Source organism: Amblyraja radiata, chromosome 19 (assembly GCF_010909765.2).
Source record: "Amblyraja radiata isolate CabotCenter1 chromosome 19, sAmbRad1.1.pri, whole genome shotgun sequence".
Taxonomy (NCBI): domain Eukaryota; kingdom Metazoa; phylum Chordata; class Chondrichthyes; order Rajiformes; family Rajidae; genus Amblyraja; species Amblyraja radiata.
In genome coordinates this window covers 19,625,888-19,643,444 of record NC_045974.1, presented here as the reverse complement: position 1 = coordinate 19,643,444, position 17,557 = coordinate 19,625,888, and the positions used below count along the sequence as shown (strand labels likewise).

At 43.8% G+C, this 17,557-nt stretch overlaps 1 protein-coding gene across 1 annotated transcript in view; it reads left to right on the top strand.

Moving 5' to 3' along the window:
- Positions 1 to 17,557, top strand: part of ric8b (RIC8 guanine nucleotide exchange factor B) — a 36,324-nt gene that overhangs the window by 10,752 nt on the left and 8,015 nt on the right. Inside the window, exons 3-7 of the mRNA XM_033037859.1 lie at positions 677 to 1,288; positions 3,672 to 3,766; positions 11,426 to 11,576; positions 13,720 to 13,815; positions 15,912 to 16,056. Of these exons, the coding sequence (XP_032893750.1) occupies positions 677 to 1,288; positions 3,672 to 3,766; positions 11,426 to 11,576; positions 13,720 to 13,815; positions 15,912 to 16,056 (1,099 nt within the window). The remainder of the gene's footprint in view (positions 1 to 676; positions 1,289 to 3,671; positions 3,767 to 11,425; positions 11,577 to 13,719; positions 13,816 to 15,911; positions 16,057 to 17,557) is intronic.

Genomic DNA, 17,557 nt, shown 5'->3' with positions numbered 1-17,557 from the left:
TTTTGTCCCATTTTCACACCTAACACTTCCTTATCTATGTGTCTCCCTCTCCCCTGCCATCAGGCTGAAGAAAGGTCTCGACCCGAAACATCACCCATTCCTTCTCTGCAGAGATGCTGCCTGTCTCTTTGAGTTACTCCAGCATTTTGTGTCTCTTCGGTTTAAACCAGCATCTGCTGTTCCTTCCTGCACAAACATTTAACATTCCAGGGCATTGTCCTTTCATAAGAACTGAAACACAGGAGACTGCAGATGCTTGAATTTACAGTAAACTTCAGCAGGTCAGGCAGCGTCTGTGGAGGGAATGGACAGACTCGGTAGGGTTTCGATCTGAAACATTCCCTCCGCAGATGCTTCCTGACCCGCTGAGTTCCTCCAGCACTTTTTTAATGGTCATATCGGCATCTGCAGTTCCTTGTCTTTATTTAAAATTGACATTGTTGTTAGAAGTTAATTTACCACTGATGTTTATATATTCTTGCATAGTATTTACAACATAGAGGCTACCCAGTGGCCCTTACTGGAGTTAATACACCATTTAAAGTGATTTAAAATCCCGTGTTAAAATGTCATTTGTCTCCTTGCTGGTACAGTTTGTGATATTTATAGATATCAGTTCTGAAATGTAATATTTAAGATTTGCAATTTCTAATTGCCTGTCATCTATGATTGACAGAAATTATGTGATGAAGTCCTGAAAGAGTTGCAGAAGGAGCCGGGGCCATCCTGCCAAATCACCTGTCTGGAAACTATCCGTATTCTCTCCAGGGACAAGACGGTTTTGGCCCCTCTGACCACCAGGCCGGGAATGCTGCTTCTCATAAAGCTGGCCGGACTGGAGCACACACAAAGCTCGAGGAAGGAGACCTCCCACTTTGGCGTTACAGTTGAGGCATTAAAATGTCTCTGCAACGTTGTGTTCAACAGTGAGATGGCGCAGCAGCTTAGTATGGATTTTAAGGTTACCATTGGAATCTGTGAACGCCTAAAGATGCACAGAGACAAGAATCTAGCGCATGAGGTTAAGTTCTTTGATTTGCGTCTCCTTTTCCTGTTGTCCGCCTTGCGGATGGACATCAGAACTCGGCTGAAGGACGATCTTCAGGGCCTGCAGTTGCTAACTGACGTCCTGGAGAACAAGCTGGACATCCAGTGGTCAGAGAAGTACGTGGTGGCCGGGAATCTCAGGAGTCATCCCTTGTCTGATGTGCAGACGGATTTTGCCATTGAGGCACTAAAGGTTCTCTTTAACGTCACGTATGACTGCAGCCAGAAGCAAATTGATGAAGTAAGTTTCATTTATTATTTGAGCCTCTAAAGAGTGAGGACATTTGTTCCAGTGCATTGTCAACCCGCCTGATATTATGCTTTAGTTTCATTTTGTCCTTCATCTGATATTTAGAAAGAAAGAAATTGCACATGTGTAGGAAGGAACTGATGATGCTGGTTTATACCGAAGATAGACATAAAGTGCTGGAGCAACTTAGCGGGTCAGGCAGCATCTCTGGAGAAAAAGGATAGGTGAGGCTTCGGGTTGGAACCCTTCTTCAGGCTTGAACCTGTGACAGCAAAGGACCTTGAGGATATAGGGGGGAATTATCTTTTCTCTATTAGAGATACAGCCTCATTGATTGCTCACTAATTGTCAAGGGACGTGAACGGCCCTGGTCAACCGCTGTAGGGACAGATGTGGGCTATTGTTGGGTGGCCTCTCCATGATATGGGGATGGGCCGCATTTCAGTCCATGCTCTGTGGCAGACGTGGTGAACAGATCTCTGCGCTGGGTGACCCCATAGAATGGACGCCCATTCAGATCATTGTCCCCATGTCAGTCCAGAATGAAGCTAGTGAGATGTTCCTAGCAGCCATGCGTGAGAGGGGTCCATCAAGTGTCATCCAGGCATGGGTTTTTTCTCTGCAACGTTGGAGGTTGAGGGGGAGACTTGATCGAAGTATGGCAAATTATGGGAAGCATAGATAGGGTAGACAGTCAGAACCTTTTTCCCAGGGTGGAAATATCCAACACTAGAGGGCATAAGGTGAGAGGGGGGAAAGTTTAATGGAGATGTGTGTGGCAAGTTTTTTTTTACACAGTATGATGGGGGCCTGTAACGCATTGCCAGGGTGTGGTGGAAGTAGATATGATAGTGGTGTTTAAGAGGCTTTTGGATAGGCACATGGAAATGCAGGGAATAAAGGAATATGGATCAGGTGCTGGCAAAAGAGATCAGTTCAGCAAAAACATTGTGGGCCAAAGGGCCTGTCCCTGTGCTGTGCTGTTCTATGTTAATTTAATCACAGTTTCTGCTTCCACTTTGAGGCAGTAGTTTGAGATACCTGATATTCTTTGAGTGGAAAGTTGTCCTCATCTCCCCTCTATTTCTTCTACCTTCATTACGTGGCCCCTAATTATTGATCTCTGCATTAAGGGAAATGAATACTCCCCACACACTCCTCATAATTTTATTCAATTAGATTAAATCTACTCTCAACTTTCCTAAGCCAAAGGAAGTATCAAGTCAAGTCAAGTCAAGTCCAGTCAAGTTTATTCGTCACATACACATACGAGATGTGCAGTGAAATGAAAAGTGGCAATGCTCGCGGACTTTGTGCAAAAAGACAAACAAACAAACAACCAAACAACCAAACAAACTATAAACACAATCATGAACACACACATATTCTTTTACATATTAAATATTGGAAGGAAAAACGTTCAGTAAAGTTAGTCCCTGGTGAGATAGGAGTTTACAGTCCGAATGGCCTCTGGGAAGAAACTCCTTCTCAACCTCTCCGTTCTCATAGCATGGCAACGGAGGCGTTTGCCTGACCGTAGCAGCTGGAACAGTCCGTTGCATGGGTGGAAGGGGTCTCCCATGATTTTATTGGCTCTGGAGTTGCACCTCCTGATGTATAGTTCCTGCAGGGGGGCGAGTGAAGTTCCCATAGTGCGTTCGGCCGAACGCACTACTCTCTGCAGAGCCTTCTTGTCGTGGGCAGAGCAATTCCCAAACCAGATGGTAATATTTACTTAGACAACTCCTCATAACCAAAATTCTTCATCCCTGGCAACATTGATGTGAAATTCTTCTGTACTACCTCTGGTACTGTCCTAAACACCACCGATCTGACCTTCAACAGTTTATAAATCTCATGCCAGGGCTTCAGGTTGGGGAAGACTCGGAACGTTTCTGTAGGTACACATGTGCCCACGCGTTTCTTTATGACTGCGGCATATTCAGGTCCGCTGATGAATCCTAGGACATGGTCCAGTCCCATCAAGTTGAAGCATTCCCTTCACCCCTTTCCGCCACCCCTGACCAGCTCTTCTTAGCCCTCTTCACTGGTGCTGCCCTCTCCACTCCATTCTACCTGTGGGAAGCAGGAAGAACCACAGCCAGGTGGTCAGGCTTCTAAAGTGCAGGCGAGGGTTGGGGCGCTAGGTGTTCCTGATGATGGTATAGCGGTGGCTGAGTGTGTTGGGTCCTCTAGTGTTGAAGAAGATGTGTCAAGGCTAGTATGGCAGATACTTCTTCAAGCTAGTCTGTTTGAAGTTCCCAGCAATGATGTGGAAGGGCGTAAGAGGTCCTGGTGTTAATATCAGTCCCAGATCAGAACTTCTTATTGTGCGCTGATAATATTTTATTAACATATGTTTTCCCTCTGGTAGGATCTTGTCCACCGGTACAGATACCTCACTGCCATTCTCTGCCACAGTCTGCTGCTAAACACACAGTCTGAAAATAAAACAGAAGAATTTCACAGGTGAGTACACTGTCTTTAAGACCAGTCATGGAGAAGAGACGTCTTCTCGCGGAGATTCTAGCAACTATTATTTCAAAATAAAGGGTCATTCATTTAAGACAGAGGTGAGGCAAAATATTCCCTCTCTAAAGGTTGTAAGTCTAGTCATAGAATCGTCTACAGCTATAAAACAGCCCACTGCGTCTACACTGACCAAGAAACAACCATCTGCATCAATCCAGCGAGACCTGGGTGTCATGGTACACCAGTCATTGAAAGTAGGCATGCAGGTGCAGCAGGCAGTGAAGAAAGTGAATGGTATGTTAACTTTCATAGCAAAAGGATTTGAGTATAGGAGCAGGGAGGTTCTACTGCAGTTGTACAGGGTCTTGGTGAGACCACACCTGGAGTATTGCGTACAGTTTTGGTCTCCAAATCTGAGGAAGGACATTATTGCCCTAGAGGGAGTGCAGAGAAGGTTCACCAGACTGATTCCTGGGATGTCAGGACTGTCTTATGAAGAAAGACTGGATAGACTTGGTTTATACTCTCTAGAATTTAGGAGATTGAGAGGGGATCTTATAGAAACTTATAAAATTCTTAAGGGGTTGGACAGGCTAGATGCAGGAAGATTGCTCCCGATGTTGGGGAAGTCCAGGATAAGGGGTCACAGCTTAAGGATAAGGGGGAAATCCTTTAAAACCGAGATGAGAAGAACTTTTTTCACACAGAGAGTGGTGAATCTCTGGAACTCTCTGCCACAGAGGGTAGTCGAAGCCAGTTCATTGGCTATATTTAAGAGGGAGTTAGATGTGCCCTTGTGGCTAAGGGGATCAGAGGGTATGGAGAGAAGGCAGGTACGGGATACTGAGTTGGATGATCAGCCATGATCATATTGAATGGCGGTGCAGGCTCGAAGGGACGAATGGCCTACTCCTGCACCTAATTTCTATGTTTCTATGTTTCTATTCTCTCCACCTTATCATCAATGCCAGATTCTACACACACAAATTAACTTGCCAACCCATGCCTTTGGGATGTGGGAGGAAACCAGAACATCCAAGGGGAAACTTAGTGGACAAGGAGAGCATGCAAAGTCCACACAACAACAGCGAAAGTCCGGGTTGACTGGAGCTGTGAGGCAACACCTGTACCACTGCGGCACCTGTACCACTGATAGCATATATGCATTCGCCCTTCCATCCCATCGCCCATTTCCTTTTTGCCTCCCCTCCCCTCCTCCCCCCAGTTCTTCATCCTTCTCCTGACACCCACCCTCCTTTCTCCACCCCACACTCTGTTGGAACTGGTGTTGATATATTTTTAAGTATAGGTCTGAAATAATGATCACTAGAGTCAGGAAGCTCAAAACAAGTGTATAATTGACTGCATTTTCAGCAAGTGCAGCTGTTACCAGGCAGAGAGAATCATTAGGTAAAGTAATTGGTTATTACGTTGCCTGATCTGTTTCCAGGGACGAGCTGATTCTGCCTTCATGTATTGCCTACTGTTTTTTTCAATTATTTGTTTAACTTCACGGGTACCAGCTGTGAGATTGGTATCACGTTCCACGTTTCCAATCAATAAACCGGTTGTACTTTTGGCCAGTTATCTACTTTCATGATAAAGGTTCTGAAGAGTTTCCTGTTGATTGATGTGAGATATGTTTATCATTCATTAAATGAAACAGATGTAAAATATACTACCTACTCCATGTGGGTTTTAGAATCGATAATGTAAGGCAGCAGTTTTGTAATTCATTACCGCTGATGTTTCATTAACAATAATAATCTGTGAAGACGTTTGATCAAAGTTGGTTAAAGCCTCTGGGTTGTGCTGGATTTGTGGCAGGCAGCTCTGCATTCCTGGAAAATCTACTAGTCTTGGACAGGATCCTACCGTTGTAATCAGAACGTGACCGCTGTGTTTTGAGTGTGCATGGTAGGGGGATTAGCAGGGTGAAGGGGAGAGGCGATTTTACCAAGTATGCACAGCCATTTGCTACAGAGAGACTTGTGAACCATCAGTGACTTCCAGCACCACATAAATAGACTGGAAATGCTTTCTTAAAAGGACAGGATTGTGACATCAACATTAGTGTAAAGCAACAGCACAAACACCAATTGTGCACGTGCAAACAATCGGTGTGCAAAGGGATCGATGATGGGCTGATTGTGTTGAGTGTGTAAGCTCAAACTCAAAGCAAAGTATAAATCTGGTTATCTTGATGGGCCGAATGGCCTAATCCTGCTCCTATCACTTATCTAGGCTAGAAATTATAACCCACTTTTGTGAAACTTTATGGTCTGCTGTGAATTGCCCTGGTAAGTTACTGTTAATAAGAAAAAAACTAATGACTAGTAACCATCAGCCTTCCTTCCTAAGTACATCAACATCTTTCTCTCTCTGCCCTGAATATACTTAATGATACAATATCCATAGGCCGCTGGGAAAATTCCAAACATTCAGAATACTCAAGGAGAAACAATTCTTTTCATCTCAGTCTTTAGTGCATGACCCTTTATCCTGCAGTTGTGACCCCTAGTTCTAGATTCCCATGCCACATTCTGTCAGCTACTACCCTGTAAAAAAACCTCTTCCGAATTGTAGATATTTCAATAAGATTAGCTATCTTTCTTTTAAATTCCAGAGCAGGAGCCCAATATAACAACTTTTCCTCGTAGTACAATCCCTCCATCCTTCGACTAAATCCTGTGCACATTTTTGCACTGCCCCTTCATTATCTACTTTGTTAAATAACGATTGCAAAGCTATTCACAGCCTCACCAAACAATTGATGTGGCATGGTAGACAAAAATGCTGGAGAAACTCAGCGGGTGAGGCAGCATCTATGGAGTGACGGAAATAGGCAACGTTTCGGGCTGAAACCCTTCTTCAGATTGATGTGGCATTACTTGCAAGAGCACTATCTAGCACTTGTATGAAGCTGTCGCAGTTCACCTGCAAAATGCAAGTGTTCCTAAAATTCTGGTAGTTTGTCACAGAGCACAAGTACAGGGCAACAATTGCTCTGAAGCAACCAATGCCCAACTTCTCTCAAGTCCTCTACTTAAAAGGTCCTCCAAAGTAATCCTTCTCACAACATCAAGTGCAATTTTATACTTTCTACAAGGTAACTAATTCTATCATTTCTTCTTTGCAATTTAGATCTGCTCTGTAACATGAGAGTCAAGCTTTATACAAACATACAAATTAGGAACAGGAGGTGCCACTCAACCAAGCGCGTTAGATTTACTTCTCAATAAAATTATTGCAGATCTGATTCCAACCTCAATGCCACATTCTGCCTTTCTCAGTAACTCTGCATTGCTTGAAAATGTTCTGCAGCTGCTCAGAAACATCCTGGACCCTGGCACCAAGATGGCAACACTGTGCTGGTATCCCATTTGCAGCCACAGAATCTCTTGTCTACTTCTGAGCTTACCTATCCCACTCGCAACTAGCTGTGTCATATAGCCGTACTGCACAGAAACAGGCCCAATTTGGCCATGCCAACTAAGTTGCAGAACCGAGCTAGTTCCACTTGCCTGTGCCTGATCCATATCCCTCCAAACCTTTCTATCCATCTATCTGTTCATGTGTCTTTTAAATATATTTGCACCTGTCTCTATTGCTTCCTCTAGCAGGTTTGTTCCTTGTACCCACCACTCTCTATGGTCTGTATCCATCTGTGTGCTTGTCTAAATGGCTCTTCACATTGCAATCATAACTGTATTCACCACCACCTCTGAAAGGGTGTTCCAGGCACCCACCACTCTCTGTGTAAAGAAAAACTGGGCTTGCATATCTCCTTTCAACTTTCTCCCTCTCACCTTAAAGCTATGCTCTTTAGTATTCAACATTTCCACCCTGGGAAAAAAGACTGACTCTATCCCCTCATTGTTACAGCCAGGGATAATCATGCAGGCTCTAACTTTAATCCTTTCTGTGTCAGGAGCTGTACAATGCCGAGAGTCACAATGTATCATATAATCATTTCCTGACACAGTTTGACTTTTTATTAATCTTCTCAATCAATCTGATATTCTGCACCGTGTGCATTTATCCTTTAACCTTGCATTTAATATCTTGGATTGGCTGCAGAATTGAATAAAGTTAAACCACTTTGTAAATTCTGCAGACTGAATTATGTTAATCAGATAACAAAATGTGCATCATATCAAGTGATTTGAACAGTATATTACAACACATTCTGACAGGAATATGATTGCTAATTGGGTTACGTTGATTAGGAATTTAAGGTGAATTTATTTTCACATTAATTTTTCAGCTCTGGCTCTCTAATGATTTAATTTTTGTTTGAAGAATTATATGTCGAGCACCTCCTCATCTACATAACACATGCTGAGAATAACCAATACAAAACCTGTGTCATTTCTAAAAACAACAGCACCTTGGAGTCTCTGTTAAATCATTCCCAGTTTATCATTGGTTTAATCTGCAGAAATCTGGGGATGGCTATACGTAGGTAGCTCCCTCTCTTATAATGCTTTCAAAGCTGCAAGTTGTTAGTAGGCTGAATGTGAGCAGCTAGTGATTTGTGTCAACGTGCACTCATTGTGGATGGGCTGTGGGAAGTGGCAGGGAGTGTCGAGATCTTTATTCAGTGTACTAGTCAGGAGGGGGTTGAGAGCTGAGGGGGTGAGTGTCATCCAAGGATGATTAATGGGCTGTCTAGGGTGCAATAAGGGCTCATATATGCTCAACGCCAGTGTGCATTGCCACCTCCTAGGGGAGGAATGCTAATGGCTTTGTGTGGACCTGTGTATGGTGGCAGACTTGGTGGAAGCTAAGGAATTTCCAACCCTCTTCTGCACATAAAACTGTCAGCAGAGTGACAGAGATCAGAAAGTCAGGGATCTTTCTCTGAAAAGAATAACTGAAACACAGTGATCCATAAAATGATGCTTCAAGGTGTTGTAGAATCTCGTTTGCATTTGCTGCATGAAAGGGGACCTCGGCTTAAGAGAAACATAGGCAGCGAGAACAGCAAGCGGAAATCCAGGCCTAACCAAACTCATGAGTTTAAAAGATCAGAAAATCGGAAGACACTTAGCAAAACTGATTCCTTCCACACAAGTTCCTGGAGGTAGCATTAGGTAAGAGCAGCAAAGCAAGTTTGACTGCATTGTGTCATAGTTAATGGGAATTATAACTAAAAATCAGTCACAGAATTGTCAAGTTGTGCAGCACAGAAATGGGTCCCCTCTGCCCAGCCCCTCGGCCCAGCTCACTCATGCTGACCATAACGCCTCTCTGCCCACCTCACCCGGACTGCCCGGGATATCTCCCTGTGCTAATTTTGTTTACCTGCGTTAGGGCTTTCCTGTGTCAGGAATGATTCTAATTGCAGCAAGCAAATTACTCAGTGATCAGAGAGACCTCTGCAGGTCTGTCAGTTTCTTCATTTATCAGCTTCTATCGTCCAGCCTGCTAAATCAGAACTCAAAATTACTACTAATCGATATTTATTCATTTTCCTCCCTTGTAATTTATCCCTGGTTTTGCCCAGGGTTTATTTGGCAATATAAACTCCTGTATTCTAATGTGGTAGCAACTTAACTAGAGTCACCCATTGAAGAGGCTAGCAGTGGAAAGGTGTTGTTCAGGCTGGTGGTCTGTGACTAGTGGTGTTCTACAGGGATCAGTGAGATTTAGACTTTAGAGTTGCAGCTCGGAAACAGGCACTTCAGCCCTCCAATTCCACGCCAACCAACGATCACCCTGTACACTAACACTATCCTACAAACTAGGGACAATTTACGTTTTTTTTACCAAAGCCAATTAACCTACATACCTGTACGCCTTTGGGATGTGGGAGGAAACTGGACCCTCCGGAGATAACTCAAGCGGTCACAGGGAAAACATACAAACTCTGTTCCGACGGTACCCGTAGTCAGGATTGAACCAGGGTCTCTGGTGCTACAAGGCACCAACTCTACTGCTGCTGGGACTTCTGTAGTTTGTGGTGGATATAAATGACTTGGATGAAAATGTAGATGGGTTAGTTAGTAGATTTGCAGATGACACCAACATTGGTGGAGTTGCAGACAGTGAAGAAGGCTGTTCAAGGATCCAGCAAGATATACATAGAACAGTACAGCACAGGAACGGTGGATCAGAAGGAGCAGGGCAGTTGGTGTCAGCGGAAGAAGGATATGTTAATGGGAAGGGCAAAGTGAGCATGGAAGCAAATTGACGGAGACAGACAGAGTGAGCTGTTGGAATGTGGGGAGAGCACTGAATGGGTGAGCAGGTGAAGGGGGAATGACTGTGGAGGAAAGAGGCTGATTATACTATTCACAAGTACAGAATACACCCAGACATTCATCCAGCAGTTATAAGGATCCTTCACCGTTATCAGTAAAAACTCACTGATGGTGATGGCTAGTGACAGGAAGGGGAAAGCCATGGACTGTCTGGAGATCTCACACACGTGGAAAGATGCATGGATAAGAAGGGTTTACAAGGCTGAGGGCCAATGCAAATGGGACTCGCCCAGCGTGCCAACTTGGTCGGCATTGTCAAGGTGGGCCGAAGGGCCAGTTCTATGACTCTGTGATATGTGCAGAGTGGAGAGGAGCACAATTGTATGAATGCACATTGCCCGGTGATAATATTCAACAGCGCATAAGCAGGTCCACAGCAGAAGCTGGTTCAAAGTTTCTCAGAGGAGAGGCCTGTAGTGGGATGGGCCAGTGAGATGGATATCGTTGCTTATGCATTTATTGTCCTGTGGAGATTGTGAAAGAGTTGAAAGTACTCAGAGTTGTGATATTTGTTGGCAGTTAGGAGTGGCCTTGCAGCTATATGAAGTGTGATTGTGAGGTTTAGAGTGAAATGGCACAAAACGGGCTCTTCAGCCCAGCAGATCCATGCTGGCCACCAGTTCAGCTGCTATCAGTCCCCCAGGTTTAACCACCAACCTACACACTGGGGGCAATTGACCATTTTCACACTAAACTAATGGTCAGTGTCAGGCCCCACGGGGATCAGTAGGAATTGTTCAGTAATCTCTGCACATCTTCCAAAAACGTTAACCTTCTAAATTCTTATCAGCCATTTAACGTTAAAAGAAAGAAGAGCTGCTTGTGGTTCTGTAGCTGCGTGATAAGCTGTAGCCAGTTCAGCTGACTGAACTGTGCAATGTTATGAAGGTGCGATTTTGGCCAAGGGTTTCTCTGCCTCTGCATGCCAACCTGGCCTTTGTTTCCAAAAGTCTCAGTGTTCAGCGTGCCAGAAAGTCCTGTCTAACTGCATCTCTCAGAGACCCTGGCGATTCACATTGAAACCTGTGAACAGTAACGGTATGAAATTGGTGAATTACGGGTCTGTGGCTGCAAACTATCCTTGTGTGGTTAAGAAAGAGCTGTTTTCATAATGCCATTTATGCTTCAGCTGCTGACCAAATTCAGTGGTGGGCTGCGTGAGTTGCAACCGCTCACGGAGAATATTTCTGCCCGCCTTAGAATACATGCAAATGGTAGTTAAGTAATTAAATTGAGAGAGTACTGAATTGTAGATCAATTGTCTCATTGTTTTCCAGTGGAAGGCTGAGGGCTGGAGTTGTGAGAAGAGCTTGGTTTGTTTTCCTTTGCTGTGTGTGCCTTTTGATGATGTTAAGCCAGGGGAGTGTTCAAACTTTTAATTTTCTTTCAGCCACACAATCAATCTTTTGAATAACATTCCCGTGTCAAACCTGGATCTTCTCTTCAGCCCCAGCATCGAATGTGGCACAATCGATTACAATGGGAAGAAGATGGACGTGGTGGAGGTTTTGCTGGCGTTTATGGAAAAGAGAATAGACAGGGTAGGGACCTGGTCAGTTTTATGTTTTAATATCCAGCTCCATTCAGTCACGAGTGTGGTTACAGAGCAGAGCAATTCTCAGGTTGGTTTCAGACAGGCTGTTATACTTCATGGGTCACTGGCTGCATTTGGAATTCATAAATGTTTTTTTCTTAATGGGCATTGCTAATTGCAGCAATCATTTTGCTAGAGTTTGGTAGGAATTGAATGTTCAATCTTTCATCCGTCTATGCTTTTTTGTTTTAATCATGTATATTGTGGCAAATCTGCAAGGGATTCCCACCCTTTATGAATACCTGCAATCGCATTTAGATTGGAGAATATACAAAGCCAATACAGACTTGGCATACATCAGCCATACACCCAGTGGTAATGCTGTGCCTGAGGCACGAAGAAGTACTTGCATTGTGACATGTTCACAAAAGGGTAATATGGAAATAATTAATTTATAAGGAAATGATAAATGTCTGAATATTTTCCAATGATGACGTTGCCTGCTTCACGTAAAGACTATACCTGATATTGGAGTTTTAAATACCTCTGCTTGACTTTCTTTTACAACATGGTCATAAAGAATTATATCTGAGACTGTCCATCTTTGGCATAAGCTGGGACTTGGTACTACAAGTTTGCTGTTAATGGTATTCTGTAACTGTCCATGGTTACTTTTGTTGATATAGTGAATGCTGGCTGAGTTTTCAATTGTATGGGTCGTGATACACCTTACAACCATGTCCTACAATTAATGGGATGTTGATGACAAATATGTAATGCCGGTTGTTGATGCTTCACTAAAAAAAACACTTTCATTAGCTTAAGGTTAAAATCCAAACCCCTTGTGGCAGTTCAAATTTGTGCAGAAGTTTTGTGCTTGCACATTTGACCACTTTTCTTTAAGTGAAATGGACCTTGGAACAACTTTCACAATGGACTGCAGTTGAGAGTCATATAGTCATGGAAACAAGTCCTTCGGCCCAACGCCCACACCAACCAACATGCCCCATCTACACGAGACCCACTTGCCTGCATTTGGCCTTCATCCCTCTAAACCCATACTATCCATGTACCTATCTAAATGTTTCTTAAATGTTGCCCTAGTTCCTGTTTGTTGGAGGGGTAGCGTTCTGTAACATTCTCCTCTTCTTTTAACCAATATAAAGTGCTGAATCAATTTAGCTCAAAGTAAAGGCAGAGTAAATGTGACAACATCGGTGCAGAGTGAAACATTTAATGTTATGGCACAATGATCCTTCATCAGGAACTAGAAGCGAGTCCACTACTGGTGCTAAAGTGAAGGATTCGATCACCACTTTCAATTTATTCGAAGAGATTCCAGGCAGGGATGGGGTGGAGGAGGGTGGGGAAGAAAAAAAATCTTTCACTGCTTTTTGCTTCCACTCTTCCAAAGAGGATGAGAAAAATGAAAAGTTCTGTATGTAGTTTGCTTAAAGAGGGAAAATTGTTCAGAAATGCAATGTCCAATATCGGACACAGAGATCAGCAGGTTGACAGTGGGGCTGGAGGAAGGTTGTGCTTATAGCAGCAGAAAGATAAAACTGAAAAAAGTAAGCAGTCCTTCATGGGAAACCCAAATCAAAGAGTCATGGTAATAACTCAGCAAGCAACCAGCGTGTGACAGTCTGGATCCCAGAGCATCTTGAGGCTCTGGCAACCAGCGGGAAGTGTCAGACTGGGGAGCTTTGGAGAGCAGTCATCTTCTTGAAATACGGTGAGTTACAAACTGAATGCACATCCTGAAAAATACTTGAGGTGGGATGTGACATGGTGGTTTGCTGGGGTTGTGCAGGGGCAGAAACAGATTAGGAACAGAATTGGTCGTCACTATAATGAAAAACGATCTGAACAGGTTCTGATCATTGTTTGCGTAAAAGACCCAATGTAACAGGTTTCATGGAGTCACACAGCCACACAGCGCAGAAACAGACCCTTCAGCCCAACGCGTCCATGCTACTACAGTTGCCCCATCCAAGCTAGTCCCATTAGCCTGCGTTTGGCCCATATCCCTTTCCTATCCATGTATCTGTTCCAATGTCTTATGGACATTGTTGTTTTATGTTTTGTTCTTATCGAATCCTTTGATTGCAAAAATGTTAATTGTATATTTGTACCCTCACATTTGATAGGGGACCAATTTGAAAGAAGGATTGACTCCAGTTTTAAGCGTTTTGACAGAATGTTCCAGGATCCATAAAGACATGAGAAAATATATCCGTTCCAGGGTAAGGACCTTAAATGTGTAAGAAGGAACTGCAGATGCTGGTTTAAACCGAAGATAGACACAAAAAGCTGGAGTAACTGAGCAGGACAGGCAGCAACACTGAAGAGAAGGAATGGGTGACATTTCGGGTTGAGACCCTTCTTCTCGACCAGAAATGTCACCCATTCCTTCGCTCCAGAGATGCTGCCTGTCCCGCTGAGTTACTCCAGCTTTTTGTGTCCATCTAAGGAACTTAAATATTGAGTTTAGTTTTCATATATATTAGAAAGTATGTTTTGATTCTTGCAAAGAGCGTTGAGAAATATTTCTGTTTCTGCAGGATTTAAATAATCTTTTGTAAAACTAACTCCAAGCCACTGGTAAAATACAATCAATTTCTTGCCAATGCTATGTAAAACTGTAAGGTGTTAATTTGGCTTAAAAATAGAACAATCGCTCAATCTACTGCCCTCTTGTTTCTTTTTTTCTAATTCTCATGTTATATCACCTTATCGCCAAATCTTAGTAGGATTTCAGTAAAGTTATAAATGTTCAATGTGTACTTTAAAATGGAGACACAAGAAACTGCAGATGCTGGATTATTGAGTAAAACACAAAGTGTTGGAAGAACTCAGCAGGTCAGGCAGCATCTGTGGAGGGTATGGGTAGGCAATGTTTTGAGTCGGGACCCTTCTTCGTGAGTCAATGAGTGATGGTGGGGGGGGGGGGGGGGGGGGGGCGGGAAGAACTATAAAATCTCTTTCTGTTCTTAAATTATTCAGCCTTATTGTATTATTGATAATTGTATACTTATTTAATCACTTATTGTATTGCTGGGTCTGTTAAGCTGCAGCAAGTAAGGATTTCATTCTTTTGTTGGTCTGTACTGACAATGAGAGCTTTGGTTTGTAATGCACAGCCAGGGATGGTAATGGAGGTAGATTCAATTGTAATCTTTAAAAGGGAACAGGAAAAAATCTGAGAGGAAAGCATTTGCATGGTTTTGGGGAAAGGTCGGGGAGTTCCCATGGAATTCCCATGATTAAACTGATACAGACTCAAAAACAATAGCTTCCTTCCATGTTATATCCATCATGTTAACTCTTTGGATGAATTAGATTCTCCCTTCCTCTCCCTTTTGTCACATGTTTGGGGACTGGCCACTGCCTCTCTGTAGTCGCTCTCTCTAGCCTAGACTGAGGTGACTTTGATTACACATTACCGCATTTGTAACCTGGCATGTTTCAGACACCTTGAGCCCACTGCTTATGTAGTAACTAAATTTGGCACGGTACAGGGATCCACAACCCAGCCACTCAGCGTCTCCTAATGGCCAGTCAGATAACAACAGACAGTACTGTCACCAGGGCACAACGTTACAACCCAGAGAGGAAGAGAGACAATGCTGTCGTTTGCTAGTTCATTAATGCCTGTGGTTCTCAATACTTAATCAGGAACTGTACTATTTGTAGGGAAAGAACTTTGCACATCGAGTCAAGAGTGTTTACTTGTCACATGTATCCGGAACAAAACCATGAAATCCTATTTGCTGCAAGCCCATTGATACACTAACACAATTTTAAAAAATACAATAATTAGAAATGCAATAAATTAATTATCAGTAATTTGGGATTATTATAGTAATGACGTAAATGAAATCCTATTTGTACATTTTCAATATTTGGTTTAATTTCACCAGCTTGACGTATCCATTAGGCACTGAAATATTTTGCAGTGAGTTAAGATCATTGCACGGCGGGGCAGCAGTAAAGTTGCTACTTCACAGCGCCAGAGACCCGGGTACGAACCTGACTACAGGTGCTGTCTGTACGGAGTTTGTACGTTCTCCCCATGACTGCGTGGGTTTTCTCCGGGAGCTTCGGTTTCCTCCCACATTCCAAAGATGTACAGGTTTATAGATTAATTGGCTTCGTTAAAAATGGCAAATTGTCTCTAGTGTATAGGATAGTGCTAGTGTACAGGGATCGCTGGTCGGCGCAGACCAGGTGGGCCGAAAAGGCTTGTTTCCGCACTGCATTGCTAAATGTCATTTGTCTTGTCTCATGAGAAGCAAGAGTGAGTGTATTTTATCAGCCATTGTCAATCTTGCTCTGCCAGGTCCTGCCTCCTCTGAAAGACGTGACAAATCGCCCTGAGGTTGGCACCACTCTTCGGAATAAGCTGGTGCGCCTGATGACCCACATCGACACTGGAGTAAAGCACACTGCAGCAGAGTTCCTGTTCGTGCTGTGCAAAGAAAGCGGTGAGCATGGACTCCTGCCCCTGCCCCTACCTCCACCTCGGTCTTGGCATCTACAGCGGGAATTACATGCATGTCAGCAAATGATAATAAATTATATCTCAAATTTCAAGTAATACCAGCCCGTCCTGTCCCCCATCCCCCACCTGAAGAGTGGTGGAGGCAGAAATTCTCACAACATTTTAGAGGTATTTAATAAAGAAAGTTGAGAGAATCAGAGAATTGTAGACTGGTGGGAAAACACTGGAACCCACTGCAGAAGTGTGATACAGGGGTCTTGGAGAAGATGGGGAAGCAGTCTGAAGGAGGGTCCTGCCCTGAAACGTCCATTCCCTCCACAGATGCTGCCTGACCCGCTGAGTTCCTCCAGCACTGTGTGTTTCGCTCAAGATTGCAATGGGTGGCTTTTCCAAATGCTCGTCATCATCCCTCGGGCACTTGGCTCTGCTGCGGGCAATCAGTTCACTTGAAGACTGTGGTTAGGCTGTTGCTCTTAAAATGGCGATTTCACAAGCAGACACAAGGAACTGCAGAAGCTGGAATATTGAGCAAAAAACACAAAGTACTGGAATAACCCAGCAGGTCAGGCAGCATCTCTGGAGAACATGGATAGGCAATGTTTTGGGTCGGGACACTTCTTCAGATTACATCACCACCTTGCATCACAACTGCAGTGCAGATGTCACAAGCATGTCAGTATTGGAAAGAGATCAAAGATGAATTATTTTGAGAAATAGGTTAATTAGGAGAGTGTGAAGAACACCAGGTATTTCGGACTCGTTTTTCAAGCAGCCGGGAATGTTTGAGGAGGTAGTCACGGTGCAGCGTGTAGGGACTGTGGTCCTCTGTGCTGCTTGCTGTGCTCCTCTGTGGTACTGGCTGCCCGTCACTTGTGAATCCGTTTCTGAGCAGATCCTGGAAACTGAAATAAATGTCAAAGATCATCAGTGTAGTTTTCCTCACTCCACATATGCTTCCTGACCTGCTGGGTATCTCCAGTATTTTCTTTCATTCCAGTGTGTTGTCCCTCACAGATCCAGTGTTTTGTTTTCTTCCTCCTCTGCTCTCATTCATATCCTCTGTTTACATCAGACTATTGATTGATTCACAAGCCTTCCCCGCCCTCTCCCAGTTAGCACTGCCACCATACTTTTCATTCCATCTCTCCTGCTCTCCACCCTATCACCCACATTCCCTTTTGTTCTCTCCATCCATCCCCTTCACTTAAGACGTGCTTGATTTTTAACGTCTCCGAGTTCAGATGAACGGCTGCTGACCTCAAGTATTCACTCTCGTTTCCGTCTCAGCAGACATTGCCCATTATTCAGCATCTCCAGCATCTCCTCTCGTTAGTCAGATTGCCGAATTGAATTTAATAAATTTAGGAATTTGTAGATTGCTCCAAGGAAGGCATCGCTCCTCCCGCACTGTCACTAAAACAAACTCCACCTGTCCCACTGATACTGGGTGGCAGCTGGGGAAGGAACATGGTGCACAGAGTTAA